The sequence below is a fragment of the Dendrobium catenatum genome, unplaced genomic scaffold (genome assembly GCF_001605985.2).
Source record: "Dendrobium catenatum unplaced genomic scaffold, ASM160598v2 original_scaffold_235663, whole genome shotgun sequence".
Lineage (NCBI taxonomy): Eukaryota > Viridiplantae > Streptophyta > Magnoliopsida > Asparagales > Orchidaceae > Dendrobium > Dendrobium catenatum.
In genome coordinates, this window is record NW_021554071.1 from 680339 (window position 1) to 700408 (window position 20070).

General features: G+C 36.3%; 1 protein-coding gene across 1 annotated transcript; it reads right to left on the reverse strand.

Annotated features, from left to right (window-relative positions):
- Positions 1–8533: 8533 nt before the first annotated feature.
- On the reverse strand, positions 8534–18196 carry LOC110116164 (kinetochore protein SPC25 homolog). The gene is made up of 6 exons (XM_020849641.2): positions 17639–18196; positions 14705–14770; positions 12985–13131; positions 8979–9092; positions 8797–8886; positions 8534–8706 (listed from the first exon to the last, which is right to left on the reverse strand). Exons 1-6 carry the CDS (start codon positions 17805–17807, stop codon positions 8534–8536), a joined length of 759 nt encoding a protein of 252 aa, XP_020705300.1. The 5' UTR covers positions 17808–18196.
- Between the last annotated feature and the right edge of the window lie 1874 nt (positions 18197–20070).

Genomic DNA, 20070 nt, shown 5'->3' on the forward strand with positions numbered 1-20070 from the left:
AATGCTATCTGAACTGCCTTCCCTCTACTGATGTTTCAGGACCAAAAGATCAGACGACAAATGGAGCAGCTCAAGATTGGGTAGACTAGGTCCTGAGTCTATCTGTAAATTTTCTTTTTTTCCTATCTTGAGTTCAATTTGTAAATGTTGAAGTGACTGATGTTAGTAACCTCCCAAAGAAAAAAGGTAACTTTAATGCATGCTTTTCTGTTTTCATAATGCGTATTTACTGGTTATGCTATGTCGTTGGTGTTCAAGGGCTCTGAAGTCTTTCAGATTTTATACTATTCCTATGCGTATGCATCGGCTTCTCAGAACTTTTTAATGTTTGATACTTTAATGCAACCAGTATTGACGATGATGATGTGATGAGGTGTTTTCTCTGTCATCAGGTTTACGATGAATTTATGTTGAAATTGAAAACATAAAACCTAACTAGATTTGCTTCCATTTACGTGTTTTTCTGAGGCGTATTTTAATGCGTGCGTATAATTTCTGTCATTTCTTGCACATGTCCGTTCTTATGATATGTTATCGTGACAACTGTGCAGTATGTAATGGTACGCGTGCGTGGACGTTGCTTATAATTGTGGCGTATGTGTGCGTTTTTTTCTTTTTGCGTGATCTCATTTACTTTTTTTTATTTTTATTTTTTAAATTTTAGATATATGTTTCGTTCCAATACCTATCGGATGCTACGTTCTACGTTCGAACAAACGTGATGCACTTTGCTAAGCATTACTCCTGACTTCTGACAACATTGAGACGTTTAAAGATCATACGTTTTTTTGGAATTTCCGGTTTGAAGCAAAAATGTCCCTCTGATTTAATGAGCTATCTCAAAGTGGAGACATTCAAAACAATGCTTTGTTATAAAGGTCAGGCATTCTTCACAGGCTGATAAGTGGCCCTTCTTACGGTCTGCCAAATAAGGTCGAAAGAAATTTCTTATAAAGCTTGCAGGTAATAAACTTATGACGAAGCGGAAAACATTTGTACTGGACTCCCATTGTGCTGCACATTTGCAATAGATCTGATTCTTAAAGAGCTTGGGGAGCTACCTCAAGATAAAAATGCAGCTTACTAAGCCAAAAAATAACCAATTTATTATACAGACCACTCTGGGTTCGTAGCTCTATGAGGAAAGGGTTGTTTCGAAGAAAGAAATTATAATAGGCCAGCCGCAACAAGATTGCCACCGCTTACTTACCTTAGAGAGCATCGCTGGACTGCCAGACAACCTTTAGAGGCTTGGTTCATCATCTATCAGCATGGTTAGTTGTGCTTAGGCGCGAAGGACTTGAGGGGAAAAAGAGATTAGAAAGATTATTTTTAATGAAAGATTTTTGGCAAGTGTCTTATATGTCATATACACCACTGTAGACCTTTTAGTTCATGATATTTAAGAGGGCGGATGCTGAGAAGAGTCTGCAATGGGTTTCATCTACAATGTCATGGATGAAGCCAAAGATGATGATTGGCCTCCAACTTAGGAGCAGTGAGGGAAGCTTAGGGAAATTTGGAATAGTTATTAATGATTAGGTGGGAATACAGCTGCACCGACACTTGCATGCCGCTGCCTACTACCTAAACCCTCAGTATACATTGTAAAGAACAAGTCTACAAACCCTGAAATAAAGTTGGATTATATCATTGAATGATCGTCTAATAAGTGATGCAACTGAAAGATCAAATGCTAACTTGCAATTGGTACTTTTAGGAACAAAGAAGGTTTTTTTGGATTACACAAGCAAAAGATACAATTGCCAAATGATCTCCAATTGAGTGGTGATTCAATTTGTGATGGACTCCAGAATTACAGCGTTTTGCTGTAAAAGTTTTGGGCTACATGCTCTTCATCTGGCTGGAAAGAATTGGAGTACCTACAACAAAGTATCATACAAAGAGGAAGAATCGCTTGTCGACATTGAGGATGAACTCACTGTGTGTAACATTATATACAATAGAGACTCAAAGATAAGAAAATTTGAAGAAAAAAGAATTAATGATGATAATAATCTTTGATTTGTGCGATGAGTGGCATCTGGATGATGAGTGGTTTGTAGATGATGAAGTTGAAGTGATGCCGTCTGAATTACAAGATGAAGATTTAAATGTTGATTTCTTTGATGGTCTTAAAGCATCCACATCCACAACAACTCAAGAACAAATCAAAAAAGGTATATAAATAATATGGTTTTCTTTTCTTAGACTTTTATTAATGTATTACACTATTATTCATTATGATATTGTTCAAAAATATTTAGGGAAGAGGAAGATAACTAATAATGAGGAAGAAGAAGCTGATTGGAAGATATTGGACTCTATAGGAGAGGGGGAAGAGGAGAGAGCAGTTCATCATAATGATGATTCAAATGAAGACCCCCTTAGTGATGACTGATGAGTGATGACAGTGCTGATGACTAGTGAGTTCTTATGTGATATGTCTCCCTTATTTATTCTCAAAGATGTGGTAAGTAGCATTTTTATGTTTTATATATTATTTGTTCATTAGTATATACAAAATTTATTATTTTATGTTTACGCAATTTTTTGATTTTGAGGCTTACGCCTCAAATCGCCTTGAGGCTTACGCCTCGCCTCACGAACGAAAAACGCCTCAATACCCGAATACGCAATTTTAAACCTTGTTTCCAGCTTGGCAATCATTTTGGTAGAGCCGTCTACTCCTTCGGTAAGGATATCTGCAAATTGATCTTGTGATGGAATATGGTGAATACATATTAGACCACTGTCTAATTTTTCTTTAATAAAATGACTATCCACTTCTATGTGTTTCGCCCTGTCATGTTGGACTAGATAGTGGGCTATGCTAATTGCTGATTTATTATCACAGTGTAGCTTCATGGGTTTGTCCCACTTAATCTTTTGGTCTTCTAGAATTACATATTCATAATAGCTCTATATTCTACTTCAGCACTAAATCTTGCTACCACATTATGCTACTTGCTTCTCTATGTAACTAGGTTTCCTCCTAGGAATGTGCAGTATCCAGTTGTAGATCTCCTGTCTACTGGTGATCCTGCATAATCTGCATCAGTATATGCTTCTAGGGTTACTCCATGATTATTTCTAAAGAAAATCCTTTTCCTGGATTTCCCTTAAGGTAGTGTATTATTCTGTTCACTGCTTGCATATGAGCCTGCATTGGATTCTGCATAAACTGACTGATCATACTTATAGCAAATGATATATATGGTCTGGTGTGAAAAAGATAGATTAATTTTCACACAAGTCTCTGGTAAGTCCCTTTATCTATATCTAGATTTTCTTTTGCTTCTCCCAATTTGAGATTTGAATCTACTAGTGTTGGTGTTGGCTTACTGACGCGGACACTCGACTGTGGACGTTAATTAAAGGAAGAGACGAAGATCGACGGCCGAGATCCCTCCATTTTTATCTTAGTTTATTAATTGTATTTTTTTATTTAATTAAGCATTTTCTATTTTTACCCTTACTTAAGAGTTTTATCTTATGTAAGCCCAAGAGGAAAAGTTGTTTTTTAGTTTCGTTTAAGGCCTATATATAGAGGCCCTTGCTCTTGTATTGGTATGATGGAGTTTTAATTAAAAAAAATTATTCTGCACTCTTATTCTTTGGAGAGCACTTTAGTGAGATCCCAATGGGAGGGAATCATAATTTCAACCAGCCGCAGAATAAGTCTGGGCTCGTGGCTTGAAGTCCCTTGGTGAAGGATAACACATCACCCGTCAATTGCAGGAAGCATCTGAACTTATGGTTTTATCTTTTTCTTTGTTTTTATCTCTCCTTACTTTTTCTTTAATCGTCAGCTAAATCTTCCCATAGACGTCGGATTTCTACCACCCATCATCTTCCCCACCACCCTAGTCCACCGCTAGCCTCCTCCTCGCCGGATCCCAAAGCTCCGGCAAGTTTTCCCCTAACCGTCGGCCCATCCAACCTTTCCCCATAGGATCCTCAATTCCCTCTTTCATTTATGACCTTCCTACTTTAGCCTCCCCGATTTTAGCACCAAATTTGAATTCAAAAATCAAAATTGAATTTGAATTTGTTTCCCAAATTAGGTTCTCTATTTGAAGAAAGTTATTTAAATTATATCCAATTAAATTTCTAATTGGATTTAATTTAAATTATTTCTTCCTAAATTAAGATCCTATCTCTAAATCCCTTTCCCTAAGCCTTAGTCCACTCCACCATGTCGTCGTCCTCTCCTCCACAACCCATTGATTTCCAAATTCAAATTCCTTCATAATTATTTTCCTAATCTAGTCAATGATTAATTTGGAAAGTCTTTTATGTTGAATTCAATTAAATTTGAATTTCAATTTTTTTTCGGATTAGTTAACCTATTTTAGGAACTACCCCCCCCCTATTTTTGAAACTCCCCCCCCCCCCCCCAATTTCTCTAATTTTGAATTGTAAATTCAGATTTATTTTTTCCAATCACATTCAATGCAAGGGTCAATATACATCGAATCTAGACACACTCTTCCCTCCCTCATTGGCCGGCCCCTCTCTCCTCTCTCCTCTATCCTAATTATTTCCTCCCTAATTAACGGCCCTAACTAAGGAGAAAATTAATTCCTCTCTTCTCTCCCTTCTTTTCTTAAATGAATTTCAAATTCAAATCCATTAATTAAGGGAAATCTAAGATGAAATTTTAAAACATTAATTTTTTCTTATCACCTCCCCTTCGTTCTACATCAATTTGATATCAAAGCATGGTTACCCTGGATGCGAACTCGACGGAGTCGAGCTCTTTTCCACCTCGGGAGAATGATGTGGACATCCGACTGTGGATGTTAATCAAAGAAAGAGATGAAGATCGACGGCCAAGATCCTTCAATTTTTATGTTAGTTTATTAATTGTATTTTTTATTTAATTATGCATTTTTCATTTTTAACCTTACTTAAGGGTCTTGTCTTATATAAGCTTAAGGGGCAAAGTTGTCTTTTAGTTTCTTTTAAGGCCTATATATAGAGGTCCTTGCTCTTGTATTAGTATGATGGAGTTTTATTAAAAAAATATTATTCTGCACTCTTGTTCGTTGGAGATGACTTTAGTGAGATCCTCATGGGAGGGAATCATAGTTTCCATCAGCCGCAGGATGGGTCCGGGCTCGTGGCTTGAAGTCCCTTGGTGAAGGGCAACGCATTACCCGTTAGCTGCAGGAAGCGTCCGGGCTCACGGTTTGATCTTTTTTTTTTATCTCTCCTTATTTTCCTTTAATCGTCAGCTAAATCTTTCCCTAGCCTCCGGCTTTCTACCACCCTCCCCTTCTTCCAACCGCCGATCTCCTCTCCATCTTCAAACCGCCAAAACCGATAAACCCTAACCCTAATTCCTCCATAGCCGCCGGCAACCCTTCCTCAACTAACTCCATAAATTTCTCTTCGCATTCAAAACCCTTCCTATTAGAAATCCTCCTATTTTGGAATGATTTCGAATTCAAAGTTCAAATCAATTTGAATTTGAATTTATTTCCTAATTAAGGATTCCTATTTTAGGAAAGTGTCTTAAATCACATCCAAATCAAATTCAAATTGGATATGATTTAATTCCTTTGGCCTCAATTAAGGATCCCATTTAGGCAAGCATTAAAAACCATACTCAAAGCCTTCCCCACTCATAATGTCGTCGGCCCCCTCCTCTCTCTCAATCCCCCACTAAATCACCTTCCTTTTGAAGACACCAATAAATTCCCCAATCTATAAAATATTTTCCTTCTCTTCTACTTATTTGAATTTCAAATCTTAAAATCCTAATTCCCTGCAAGTTGAAATCTGAAAATTAATTTCAGATTTTGGAAAAGGATCCCCTCTCTTAGTCTTGGCCCAAACCCCCCTTTTGCCCCATTAATTAATTTCTTTCTAAAGTACAGCCTCTCATTGGAAATAATTCAAACATTTTTCCTTCTCTCCTAGACGACCCCTTCCTCTCTCCTATCTAATTTAAATGTTCCCCTAAACCCTCAAATTTCTTCCCAACCCTAGTCGCCCCCTCCCAAGCTTCTTCCCCCACGTTTTCCCCTCTTCCAGTGTGTTTCCTGCTGGCTGCCCACGCATTCCAGCAAATTCACCCCGCTGTCCTGTCATTCGGAAGGACACAAATTGCTGTCCAAACCTCCTAACAGCCTAAAGAAACCGTCCAAGGCTTCTCCCAAATATTGTAAGTTGTTGCCCAAAACATATCTGCACTTCTCTTTGTTGTCCAGCCTAATGGAGATCGTAGTTTGCTGTCCTTAAGTTCCAGAAGACCAAAATCTATTGCTCCCTCATGCATGGCGGACCCAGACCTTGACCGCGGATTTGTCTATGAACCCCAAAGTTTAACGGACATTATACAATCACCGTTCTTTGATCTCAACCTAGAAGTTGATGATACCGTCGAAGGATGCGTCCACTGCATCCTCTTTACCATGGCACCGTCTATAGAAGAGCACCTACCCTCCGGACATTGGCGCATACTTAGCCAACCACCCGCACCTCCTCCTCCGACTTGCTTTCCATGGATCAAGACCGTCGGCGACCTTTTCCTCTTGGCAGAACCTCTAGTTTGCCACTTACTACTACATCAGAGGGGATTGGGTGGTCGGCCAAGGCTAGGAGAAGGGCTATCTTTAATTTCATATTTTAGGATTGTGTTAGAGAGGGAAGATAAATTAAAAATAAAAATTTTAATTTCAGATTTAAGTTGAAGTTGAATGGGAGAATTTGATATTTGAATTTCTAATGAAAGAGGGAAAGGAGGAAAGGGGTGGCAATTATCTCCTTAATTGAAGTTACAATTGGGGAAGGAAATAAACAAGAAAGGAGGAGAGAGGGGGCCGGCCAAAGAAGGGGAGGGAAAGGTGTCCACATACAATGTATGTGGCCACTTGTGGAAAATGGAATTGGAAATCAAATCTAATTTAATTTCAGGTTTGTAGTAATTAGGGGGAACTTCCTAAAATATGTTTATATTAATTAGGAAAGTTTTAAAATTCAAATTCATTTGAATTCGAATAAAGAGATCTTCCAAATTAATAATGTGCAAAATTAGGAAAGTATTAAAGGGGCAATTTGAAATCAAAATCAAGGGGATTGGGGGGTTTTAGGCTGGCGGCTAGAGTTTGGGGGATAGGGTGATCGGCGACTTTTAGAAGGGGAGGATATTGCGTTAGATGGGAGGTAGGTTGGCAGGTGGGCTAGGGCCGGCGGTTTGAGTAGGAAGAGGGGGGTGGCCGGTGGTGTGGAAGGAGGAGGTGGTGGCCGGCAGTTCGGGGTGAAAGGGGGAGGAGGCCGGCAGCTTGGAAAGAAGAAAAAGAGTGAGGAAAGGTAGGGGAAGGGAAAACTGAGAGCCCGGACACTTCCTGCGACTGGCGGGAGTTGCTTTTGGGGTCAATCTCCTCTTTTCGGGTCAAAAACGGGTCAAAATCGGGTCAATCTCAGGTTGTCGGGTCAAAATCGGGTCACTTTCGGGTCAATTTCGGGTCAAAGGGTTAACCCGACCCGATTTTTGAAACGGGTTGAAATGCCGAACCCGAACCCGACCCATTTCAGGTTCGGGTTTAGGTCGGGTTTTCGGGTCGGGTCAAATATTGACACCCCTACTCAAAGCAACAAAAGACACAAAGACTTAAATGCCCTTTGGGCTACAACACAAACTAATCCCTCATAGGAGTACAATGATCAAGACTAAAAATAAACAAAAGTAATATATAAAATGCATCATAAATAAAGATTCCTAATCATAGCCGTCGATCTACGATTCCTCCGGTGATAGACACGCCGGAATCTCCTGTTGATATCCTCATCAGAAGTTGTGCGGTGTTATGCTAGCGGCGTCTATTATATGCCAAAAAATATATTTTTCTTGAACTTGCAGCAAAAGGAGGGGACGAACAGTGGCTATGGAGGAGATGAGATAAGGGGTAAAGAGATATTTCAATTTTTGCTCCAGTGAGAGATAATGTGGAGTTCGGCCAAAGAAGATAAAAGATGCTATCGTGTAGAAAGGTAGTATGCTGGATTATTTGGGCGGAGAAGGTGGAGGTGTTGTTGGATGATTTAATTAGACAAGTAATTAATTAGTATAACTGGTCTCCTTACATAAATTTGAGGTTCGGTTCTACTGTTTGGCGATACCTTACCTTCTCTTATTTCTATTATTAAATTCTTGTCATTAGTTTTCATGTGTAATCGAATCTTTTCAAATTTAATACAATTTAATTTAGAGCTGTGACATGATTTCCAATCAAATGTAAGGATTTTGTGCTTCCGTGTGCCTGTGTTATTTCTGATAATTATCATATAAGCTGAATTTATTAATATTTTTTTTTCTAAGGAAATGAATAGTTGTACACATTAAAGGTATGTAATCTGCAAAGTTTGTAATTGCATGACTGTGCATTTTATCATAGATTGGCACTAGGAACCCTAAACCCAGTGACATCCTGCATCAAACATGATCTTGCAAAAGATTTCTACCTACTAAAAGTACTTCAAACTTACATAATTTAAAAAATCCATAAAAGTAAAACAAGTAATATTATGCTAGAATAATGCTCTCTGACAGTGTATAGGCTATTTGAAGTTTACCTTTGCATGAAATTTCCTGAAATTTTTCTCTCATAACTCTAACAAACTTGAATAAACGATTGGTTCTATTCAATTCCTCGATCAAATCATCAATATCATGTAGTTCTGGATTGCAATGCAGCACTATCATCAAACAAATTGAATGCATCAAACTAACAGAGAGTAATGGTTGAACCGAAGCATTATGTATAAAATTATGAATATTATACTTACAAGTGTATATATCACCATCAAGCCTTACAACAAACCAATACTCCTTATCCTGATCATTTCGGTCAATTTTGTTAAAAATAAATTTAACTCCTGAAAACAGGGAGAGAGAGAGAGAGAGAGAATACTCAGTTCAATAATTATCTAAACAAAATAATAACACATGAAATCATGACAATGATTACCTTCCCCTCCTTCAGTTTGAAATCCAAGAACACTTCTGTACCAGTCGGTTGCTTCCTTCAGCTTTTTTATTTCAATTACATCTCCTTCATTCTTCTCTTCAATTTTTTGTAAAGCTGAGTATTAAATACAGAATCTTAGACTATACCAAAAATTCTCTACTAAACTTAAATAGAGAAGGAAAACTAAGAACAACAAATACTAATGCCATGTTTAGGTTTGTTTCATTTTTTTTTTATTCGATTTGTCTTTTTTAAAAAGAATAGAGCCATTTTTATTCCACATCAATAACAAAGTCATTTATCTTCATGAGTTAATATACTAATGAATTTCTTTATACGAGAAATAGTACTTTAGAACATAATACAACTTAATAAGCAATGTCTCTAATAATCATAGCTAATTTTATATTATTTTCAATTAAATAATATTAAAATTACAATAAATTTGCCTAAAACATAAAAAGAACTTTAAAATAAAAGAAACTAATTGACGTTATCACCAAAATGAAAAAATATTTTATTAAATTTATCATGCAATTCAATAGCAATAATAGAATAATTTATAAGCCACTAACTGATGCAAAAAATATATATATACAAAACTGTTTTATTTACATTTAATATGGTATAAAAATCATATTAAAATACCACATCGCTAGTTGCATTATCGTTTTGAAGTATTACTACTTAGAAATTATATTGAACATAATTTATCATTGAAAATAAAAAATTAATTAGGCGCGTTGCTGATCTAAATAATATCACATGTTTATTTAATGGATTAATTTAATCCTCTTATCAATTATGTACTTTATAATAACATTTACTAATAATAGAAAAGAAACTAATATTATTATGTTTATAGATATTATTAAGTTGTGATGGTTAAAGTCAATGTAAATTAGTTTACAAAAATATGGTTTTCAAAAAAGTGAACAATTTGGCTCATTTCATTGCTTTTAGGTAAAAAACACATCGTAGACAATGATGATTATGTTTTTTAACTCATTTGGAGTGCAAAAATAAATCATATTTTTCAGAGATTTTGATAGTTGGGTGCATAGTTACAAAATACATATTGATATCTAACTACATACAAACAAGTAATGGAATCTAGTAAATTTACCGTTTTGCAAAACACGTTTCCTAACTTCAAGCAGACAAATGAGCCCTACGGGGTGAAGGGGTCTTTACTGCATTTCAGTAAGCAAGCCCATTTATTTTGAAAGCAGATAACGAGTTCAGTCAAAACATGTTCTTCATGTTTCTGTTATCTCAAAACATAGAACCAAAAAGTATTCTAAACATGGCATGACTTTTAAATCCATGTCTAAGGTGATATATGAGTGATGCAGACATCCGACGGTGTACGCTTATCTGAGGAAGAGATGAAGATCAACGGCCGAGATCATTCCGCTTTATCTTAATTTACTTTTTTTTTTAATTTATGCATTTTCCGTTTTACCCTCTCTTGAGGGAGTTATCCTTTGTAAGCCCTAGGGTCATGTTTATCTTTTTTGAGTTTCTTTCATTTTGAGGCCTATATATAGAGGCCCTTATGATTGTATTGATATGATGAATTATTAATAAAAAAATTTCTGCACTCTTGTTCTTCGGGAATAACTTTGTTGATATCCCTATGTGAGGGAAGCGTAATATCCACCAGCCGCAGTATGTGTCCAGCTCATGGTTCGAAGTCCCTAGGTGAGGGCAGAGCAACACCCATCAGCCGCAGGATGTGCCCGGGCTCATGGTTTATCTTTCTTTCCCTACACTTCCTTTCTCCTTCTCTAATTCCCCTTCTTCTTTCTTCTAGCCACCGCTCTACACCCTCCTCCCTTGACCGTAGACCAAAACCCCCTCCATAGCCGCCGGCCAAGCTTCCCTCTTCCCCTCCTCCAACCGTGGGCCACTCCACCACCACCTCCTAGCCGACCACCCCATCTCCTCCTTCCACCACCACCGGCCCCTTCCTCCCCCTTGAACCGCCAAATTTCACAACCCCTCCATCACCCCAACCGAGAACCCCACCACCACTCCCAAGCACAACCGGCCACCCCTTCCCCACATCTTAGGTTTATTACTTTCCTAAAATAACGGTATTTATTTAGGAAGATTTTTTAATTCAAATTTCAAATAATTTTGAATTTCAAATTATTTCCTTAAATAACTTACTCCATCTTAGGAAACCAATCCAATCTATTCAAATCTAAAATCAATTCAGATTTAATTCAATTCCCCACATTCATTGAACCTAGACACCCTCTCTCCTCCCCTCTTTGGCCGACCCCCTTCTCCTCTCTCTTAATGAATTCTTTCCACTAAAGCTACCCAATCAAATCGCAATTAATCCCCATCAATCAAGTCATGCATTCAAAGTCTTTCCTATTCTAGCTCTCTTAATTTAGTAACAAAATTTGAATTCAAAATTCAAATTAATTTGAATTTGGATTTGTTTCCTAAATTAGGATTCCTATGTTAGGAAAGTTGATTAAATTAGGTCCAATTAAATTCAAATTTGATTTAATTTAATTTCTTCTCCTTAATTAAAGGGCCTTGGTTAGGCAAGCCATAAATTCCCTGACCTAATCCCTCTCTCCCTCTTAATGCCATCAGCCTAACCCCTCAACCCCCCCCCCCCTCTCTACCTTCCGCCGCCCCTCTCTCTCTTATTTCCTTGAATTGTTTCCAAAGGAGGGAACATATTTTAGGAAACTCTTAATCCCTATTTCCCTCTCACTAAAGTTAACTTAGGGATTCAAAATTCAAATCATCCATCAACCCTCCCCTCCAAAACCAGAACTCTTCCTCAACCATCCTAGCTTAGTCGGCCCTCCATTAATTCCCTTCCCCATTGGAGTTAAATTTAAATTTCAAATTCCAAACCCCTCCAAATTAAAATCCAAACATTAAATTCAAATTTCAAGTTGCCTCTCCCTCTCAACCATAAACCCTACTTTCAAGAGGTGGTTCTTCTTTCCCCTTGGCCGGCCCTTTTCCCCACCTCTCTCAAATCACTTAATTCTTTTGAGATTGCTCTCTTAAAAATAGGAAAATCATACTCCTTCCAGCCACGACTCTTTCTACATCTAGATGACGGAACGAGCTTGACCACGGATTCGTCTACGACTCTCAAGGCTTGGTGGACATTCTACAATCTCCATTCTTAGATCTCAATATAGAAGTTGACGACACCGTCGAATGATACATCGACCACATCCTCTTCACCTTGGCAACTTCTATCGAAGAGCATCTCCCCTCTAGACATTGGCAACTAATCGAGCGTCCACCCGCATATTCCCCTCTGTCTAACTTTCCATGGATCAAGACCATAAGCGTTCTCTTCCTTTCGGCGGCAACTCAAGCTTGCCACTTCGTTCTGCATCAATGAGATTCTCATACAAGCTGCTAGAATTTCTACCAGCAAAAACTTGAGTCTGAAAGAATTGGTTAGTACTTAGTGATTCTCACATACAAATCATTCATATATATGGTGAAAGAAAGCTGATTCTTCAAGCCAGCATACACTTAGGACTAAAACTAGAATTAAAACTTGCAAAGAGCATCTTTCAAAGTTCCTGCTAAATCATAATACCTTCACTAGGACTCAAATAGCTCACTGTCATTGGTTTGCATCTAATTACATTATTTTATCCTGCACAAATGTATTCAACTTCGGCATGATGTCAAAACTTTAAGTCAAAATCATATCTCAATGTGGCCATGCCAATGTCATGGACTATCAGTCATGTAAAGAATGCAGCATTTGCTAATTATCGACGATATGAATCTCAGTATATATATGCCTTGCACAATGCATTGTTTGTTGCATTAAAAGTTGGTTTTTGAAAACTCAGCTCAAAAAGAGCAATAACCATTAACTTAATCGAAAATCATATTACGGTTAAAGCTAATCTTACCTCAAGCAAGTGAAGCCAACCAGCACAAGAAGTTGTGATTTTCAATTTAAGATGGGAAATAAAACTAGTTAAGCAGTAACATTTACCAAGTAACTGTTGTGATAGAACTGCTTCATACTCATCCTTTTTTGCCCTCTGATTATCAATTGTTTCCTTCAGATACTCAATTCTTACTGCCATGGTTGAGATAGCTTCAGACATAGATGCATGTTTGGCTTCTTTGGAAGCATTTGCTACAACGATAGAGAAATAAAATATCATAATTACTTATGTCCAAGTCAGGGAGCTCTGAATGTTATGCACGGAAGTGGGGAAAAATACTAAGAAAACAAATAAAAGAAATTTATGATCTAGTGAGCAATCACGCTGAAGAGGATATATGGCATATAAAAAGAAGGCTATCAAAGAATAGTTACAACATTAACTCCGTTAAAACAAAGAAATATAATGCCTTTCTAGGAGCAGGAATTATTAATGGCTATCCAACACCTAAGAACAGCATTATTCTTGGAAAACGAAAGACAATAAAATTTGCATATTAACTAGATTTATCCATTGCATTGTTAGAGGTGATCAACCTGCATATCAATTTGGGAAAAAAGAAAACAATTTTTTGATCAGATGAGAGCACTTGGTTCCCTGACATGTCGCGGTTGTGTATCTTCTTAAGTTAGTAACTCCAAGTAGGGGAGCTAGTTGGCGTGGCAGTGAAAAAGTTCTTGACAGCTTTCCTTTGTCTCTAACGTACTTCACCTAGGTGCAGATAATTTTTTTTAAGTACTCAGAATGCTTTACTTTAAATGAGTATATGATTCTTGGGGATAAAAACAGGGAAACCAAAGAAAATTTAGCAGTTTAAATTGATTATTGGGCACCAGAAATGGGAGAAGAAATAAAAATTAACAAAATGATATCAGCCCAAACATGAAAATAAGTTTTTTTTTTTTTTTAACAAAAAATTCCATTAAGATAGAAAGATACAGCACAAGACCGCAAAAAAGGCCACATCAATGGAATTACAATTAATGATAAAATTTAATAATAATAAAAACATTAGTGGCAAAGCAAACTAAGAAAAGGTAGGACAAAAATGAAAGAAAATCGGACTCAGACCGACATAAACCATAACTTCCAAAAGAAGAAAATCATTTCTTCTAAGTTAGCTAATAATTTAAGTTAACTTAACCAAAGAATGATATTAAGTTAGCTAATAATTTTTTTAGGAGAATGATGGGTTGATAGTTTGGAAGGGAAGAAATAATGCAACCCTTGACTATTAATTAAGCTCCAAAGTTGCTCAATAATTGGTCAGAACTTTGTGGCATATAATCTACTTTGTAAATGTATGTGTATGTATGTTTTCATGTGTATTTGTATGTCCGTGCAAGAAAGTGTTTATGTGGATGTATGTCTTTTCTATGTGTATCTTTGAGTATGTGGGTCTATGTGCATGTACGTCAATACGTCTGCCTGTGTACTGGTATATAGGTTTGCAATCATATAATGTAAATCAATTTTTTATAATAATTATTATTTTAAATACAAGCATATAATATATATCAAAAATTTTATAATAATTATTGTTTTAAATGTTTTTGAATATTTATATAATATTATAATATGAGCATGCATAGCATGTGTATATGCATGCATTTCTGTAATAAATTTGTTCAGCTAGTGTCACTAATTCTATTGGTGCTCAAAATACAAAACTTTCCGAAAGCCATGACCATTAGTGAATTCGCTGATTTAAGAAAATTAAAAGCTATATATCTACAAATAACAAGTTTTCAGATATAACAATACCTTTCAGAGCTTCACGAAAAGTGGACTCCATTTCCTTTAGGTAATCTTTAAGCATAGCAAGTTTTCCTGCAATGTCGGGACATGTCAGTAGTCAAATAAAAGCATCAAATGAAAACACAAAGTTAAGATAAAGAAAAAACTTATTTAAAATAAAACGCTGCAAATCCAATGTGTGTGCTCGCATTCTCATAAAAATAAGAAAATATCATGGCAACCGAACATGACATGTTATTATATTAACATGACATGCGTCCTGAAATTCAAAAGATCATAGTCATGGGGAAGAAAAAGCAAATAAAAGTTCTATGATTTAACATTGGCCTCAATTTCAAGATCAACATGCATGTCTTCATGTGTTTATGTTATACGGATGATCATAAGCCCGATAAGTTTAAATTACACATTTTTTATAACAAACACATGACTTCTTAGGAATCTATTGACATTTACTAAAGCTAGAGCATGAGTGCCATGTCTAAGCGGATTACATTTTAAAGCTAAATAGAAGCCATTGCCTTCAAAAATAAACTTAAAAAATCATAACAAATATTTGTCAAAATAGTTTTTTGAAATAAAATAAATAAATAAACAAAATGCTAGTGCCAACATGATTGACTAAAACCAATTTTTGGCGTTAGTGCATATATAAGTGTGTTTTGCAATAGATCATAGCATCATAGCCTTGAATTACACATTAACATGCCTTTCTTGAAGAAAGGAGCATATTCAGTGTATCATTTTATTCATAAATTGTTGGCTAATGGAAACTTGATATTGAACAAAATCAAAGATGCAGAGGATCCAACAAACATGCTAAACAAGTTAGCGATCACAAAGAAGATGAGGATAATATAAGAATTTCTATCTTTCGAAGGCCATTCTATCATTCCATTTAAATGGCATAATAACCTATAATTATAATCTAAGGAATATGGTGAAACTGGTGTGGTACTCAATGTAAAAGTATTATCTCCAAACCACATAAGATTCATGAGTCTTCAGTGATCTTGTGATTTCTCTTTTATTATTGTGCTTTCATTCTTAACATAGACCCGCAATATGTAGGCATAACACTTCATGCAAGTTCACCTTCAAACAAAAGTGATACGTCATCAAAAATCATCTTGATTGGGCATGAACCTTGATGCATATTTGGAATGGAAACTTCCTAAATTAAATTCAGGATCAGCCAAACTTTGATTTCAACAAGGTTATAATCGAACTGAACATCTTGACATCACGATCCAATTCAAGCCTGAATGAACCCAGATCGAGCACTTGAAGCATAATTAAAAATTCAAAACATATTAATTGGATCGCCGAATAATCTCTAAATTTGGCTAAATAATCTCTAAATTTGGCATGTTTATGATCAAATCAAGTGTCTCGACAAGACGAATCCAACAAGCCCAAGATCACTCAAGGCTCTTAGATACTAAAGAAACAATCCATGTTCTAAGGGATCAATACAAGCCATCTGATGGAGTGTTCTGGATTTTGGCACCAGGAATGTCACTTTCAAAAATCTATAAATAGGCCCCCGCTTCCTATATAAGAGGGTGGTTGGGGGGCTTAGACTTGGAGATTTGATTTTGGCTTGAGAAGCAAGAAAGAGAGAGCGCTAAGGCTCTATGAATCCTGGAGCACCCCACAAGCACAACCACCAGACCACTGTTCAACCGTCTTCGTTGAACCACTTACTGACAAACGCCATCAGACAACCACCCAATGCCTCCATCGGTAACTGTCAAACCCCCACAGTCGGATCACCCCCCAATTGTATCATCGCATCACGGTCATTAGACGTTCATCACCCGACTACAATCCTCTAATCGTCGTTGTCTGGCTACGGTCCTTCGAACCACCTTCGTTCAACCACAATCCTTCTTAACATCGTCGTCCGACCACGGTCCTTCAGATCATCATCACCCTACGACGGACCTTCAACCATCATCGCCCTACGACAGACCTCCGACCACCACCACCCTACTATAATTCTTTTAACCACTGTCACCCAACTACGGTCCTTCCGACCAACATGGCCCAACTACGGCCTTTCAAACCACCATCACCTGACTACGGTACTTCCAAGCACTATCATACGACAACAGTGATCTGAAGTCATCCCCCAACTACAATCATTCCAACCTCCGTCGCTAGACTGCGAATTTGTGATGCTTCCGATCATCGCCGCCCAACTACGGTCCTCCCGATCACCACCGCCCAACTACAATCCTCCGACCATCACTATCCGACTATTGTCCTCTGACTACTGTCGCCAAACTGCACTCATCTTTTACATGATATTCTGACATTTGTTGTTAGAATACATTGACACCCGCTGACCTCATCACCTATCACCACTAAAAACATCAAAGCATGTCATTATTTATATGATCGATACAAGCCATCAACACCAACTTTTACTCTTGATATCAGCACTGAAATTTATGCTAGACTTTTTGGTTTCTAGTCTCCTATTCTTAAGAGAGTATGACAAAACAAACAAGCAAACAATCTCTTAATGATAGCTCATATGCCACAAGGCTGTTCCAACTTCAACTAAGTCATATGTTATATTACCTTCCTCAGGGAAGGGCATCATTTGTAATAAATAACAAGCAATAGCGAAATCATTTTAGCTATATCAAGCTCCGTAGTTTATAACTTGCACCACACATCATGATCTAAATCTTCTTGCTCAATCCGCTGTGACATACAAAAAGAGAGTTCATTTATTAATGCCGACTTTCATAGATTTACCAGCAACAAAAAGCTAAAAACTGTTCTGATTGGCATAAAAAAAACGAATCATTTTGAAAGAATCATGAGGCATCCAACTAAATGGATGAGAGAAAGAGCGATGAAAGACGTTCAAACCGCACGATTTGAACAAATAAGCTTTTTCAATCCAAAAAAAAAAAAAAATCTGACCTCGATTAGTTTCAGCATTTTCAACTAATGGCTTGATGGACTTGATCGACTCCCGGATGGAAGTCGCCAGAAGTCCAGATCTCTCACAGCAGGCTCGTATTTCCTTCTCGCAGGCCAGTCGAAGCTGCGCCATCTTCAGGCTCGTAGACTGCTCCGATGTCATCACCATCCCTCCACTGCTGCTCAGTGCATAACCACACTCTCTTTTACGGTGCCAAGGAAGTGACCGGCCGGCGTAAAAACCTAAACTTTCGCAGAAATTCTTGTCGCCTGATGGGTAAAGATCGCTGGAATTTGCACGGCTATCAGAGGGAAGCCGGTGGGAGGGGAAAGAATGGTTGAGGAGCCACAAAGCGTTGCCGAGGGCTTCAAAATAAACTTCAGTCCGCTCTTTGATAACCTTCCCGTTTCAAAAAATCTGAAGATTGGTACAGGGTTCATAGCGCATATTAAACCCCGAACTGGGCCTCTGCTACATTTGAAGTTTTCTCGGCTATTTTGCGCGCACTCCTGCTCGGCTCCAGAGAATTGGCTGGAAGTGGGGTCCAACTTTACGAAGTCCTGGTTTTATTTTGAACACAATATGAGTTCAAGTTTTAAGTCAAATTCTAAATATTTTCTGTCAAAAACTAATTTTTAAACTAAATTGAATTTTAAGTTGATTTTGAACTTCGGGCGTTCACTCAAAAAATAATTTGAGATGAAAAAATTTATTAATATGTATATATATTTGAAAAATGTAACAATTCTGAAATCTTCAATGATTTTAAAATTTTATTTGGGACAATTTTTTTATTGATTGCTAAAATAATTTTTGGTACAAAATTTTTTAACTAGAAATATTGTATTAGACAACGGATTTAAAAAACAGTAAGAAAGCTCTCACAAATGAAACCTAAATTTTCATTTTTGAGCTAACTCAAAATCAAATCACATTAAGTTGAATCGGATCGAAATATATATGATTTAGTGGGATATTTATTGAATGAACTATGTGTAACAATAGACAAAACACAATGTATTTTTGCATGTTTTACTCTAACATTTAGCATATTCATCAAATCAGTTTGGGTTAAATCTGCATGCAATATTTTCAAATAATATTTGGAGAAATTGATGACTTTTCGGTTGAAAATATGGTTTGAAAATATTATAAGCAAATTTAATCTAAAATAATTTGATGAATATATTATTTTTTAGAGTTGAGTGTGCAAAAAGTCGCTGTTTTTTTTTTCTCTCTCTCTCTTTACAGCTACATATTCAAGTCTCAAAAAAAATTATTAAAGGCCAATGTGGTGAGACTCATTTATTAAGGAAGAGTTCGGAAATTGAAAGAACAAATAAAAAATGTTAAGTTATGTTAAAGAGCATATCAATTTACATAATAAGGTTAGATAGTAAAGAATATAGTCTTCTTGCTTATGATTGGGCAAAAATGAGAAAAACAAAATATATATATATATATAATTATGTTGATTACTTGATTGCAGTAGTGAATTGTGTTTGATTTCTCTTACGTTAAGGTTTATCATTCCGTTGGCATGATGAGTCACCCAAATTAGATAATCGAGAAAATTATTTAGAACTATTCGATTTTCTTGCTAATCATAATGAATAAATTAAGATTGTTACATCTATATGTACGAGCTCAAATTTGAAGTTAACACCACCAATTGCCTAAAAAGAAATTTGTTGTACTGCATTTGCTAAAATCTTAATTTCTATCATGAAATATATTAATGACTCTTACTTATCAATTATAGTTGATGAATCTTGTGTTATTTCTACAAAGAAATAGTTAGCTACGACGGTGAGATATGTAGATAAGTTGAGTCAAGTTATTTAAAGATTTATAAGAATTAAACATGTTTGCATCAATTAATCCAGTTACGCTAAAGGCTATCATTTAAAATATACATGTGAACCACTTGTTGAGCAAATATAGGATATATAGCCAAGGATACAATGGGGCATCTAATATGTGATGGGAGTTTTATGGTTTAAATGAATTGATACTAAATGATAACCCTCATGCATTCTATATTAATTTCTCTACTCATTAGCTTCAACTGTGCTTAGTGCTTGTTGCAAAAAATTATTGGCATGATAAACATCTTTTCGAGAGCACTTGAAGAATTATCAATACTGCATGAGTTTCATATAAAATGTGTCTAACCAAAGAGGAGTTGAGCTGTGGTTGAGGTTGAACCAAGATACTAGTTTATAACGAGTCACCCATTGAGGTTTGCATTTTCATACCTAAATTAATTTGATAAAAATGTATGTTTCAGTAATTGAAGTGCTTTAAATTATTAAATAAGATGAGGAACATTATGAACAATCTGTTGAAGCTGGTGTTCAAAAAGATGCTATGAAATATTTTGATTATATTCTTATATTTTAGATGTTACAAATGAATTATCATAAGCTTT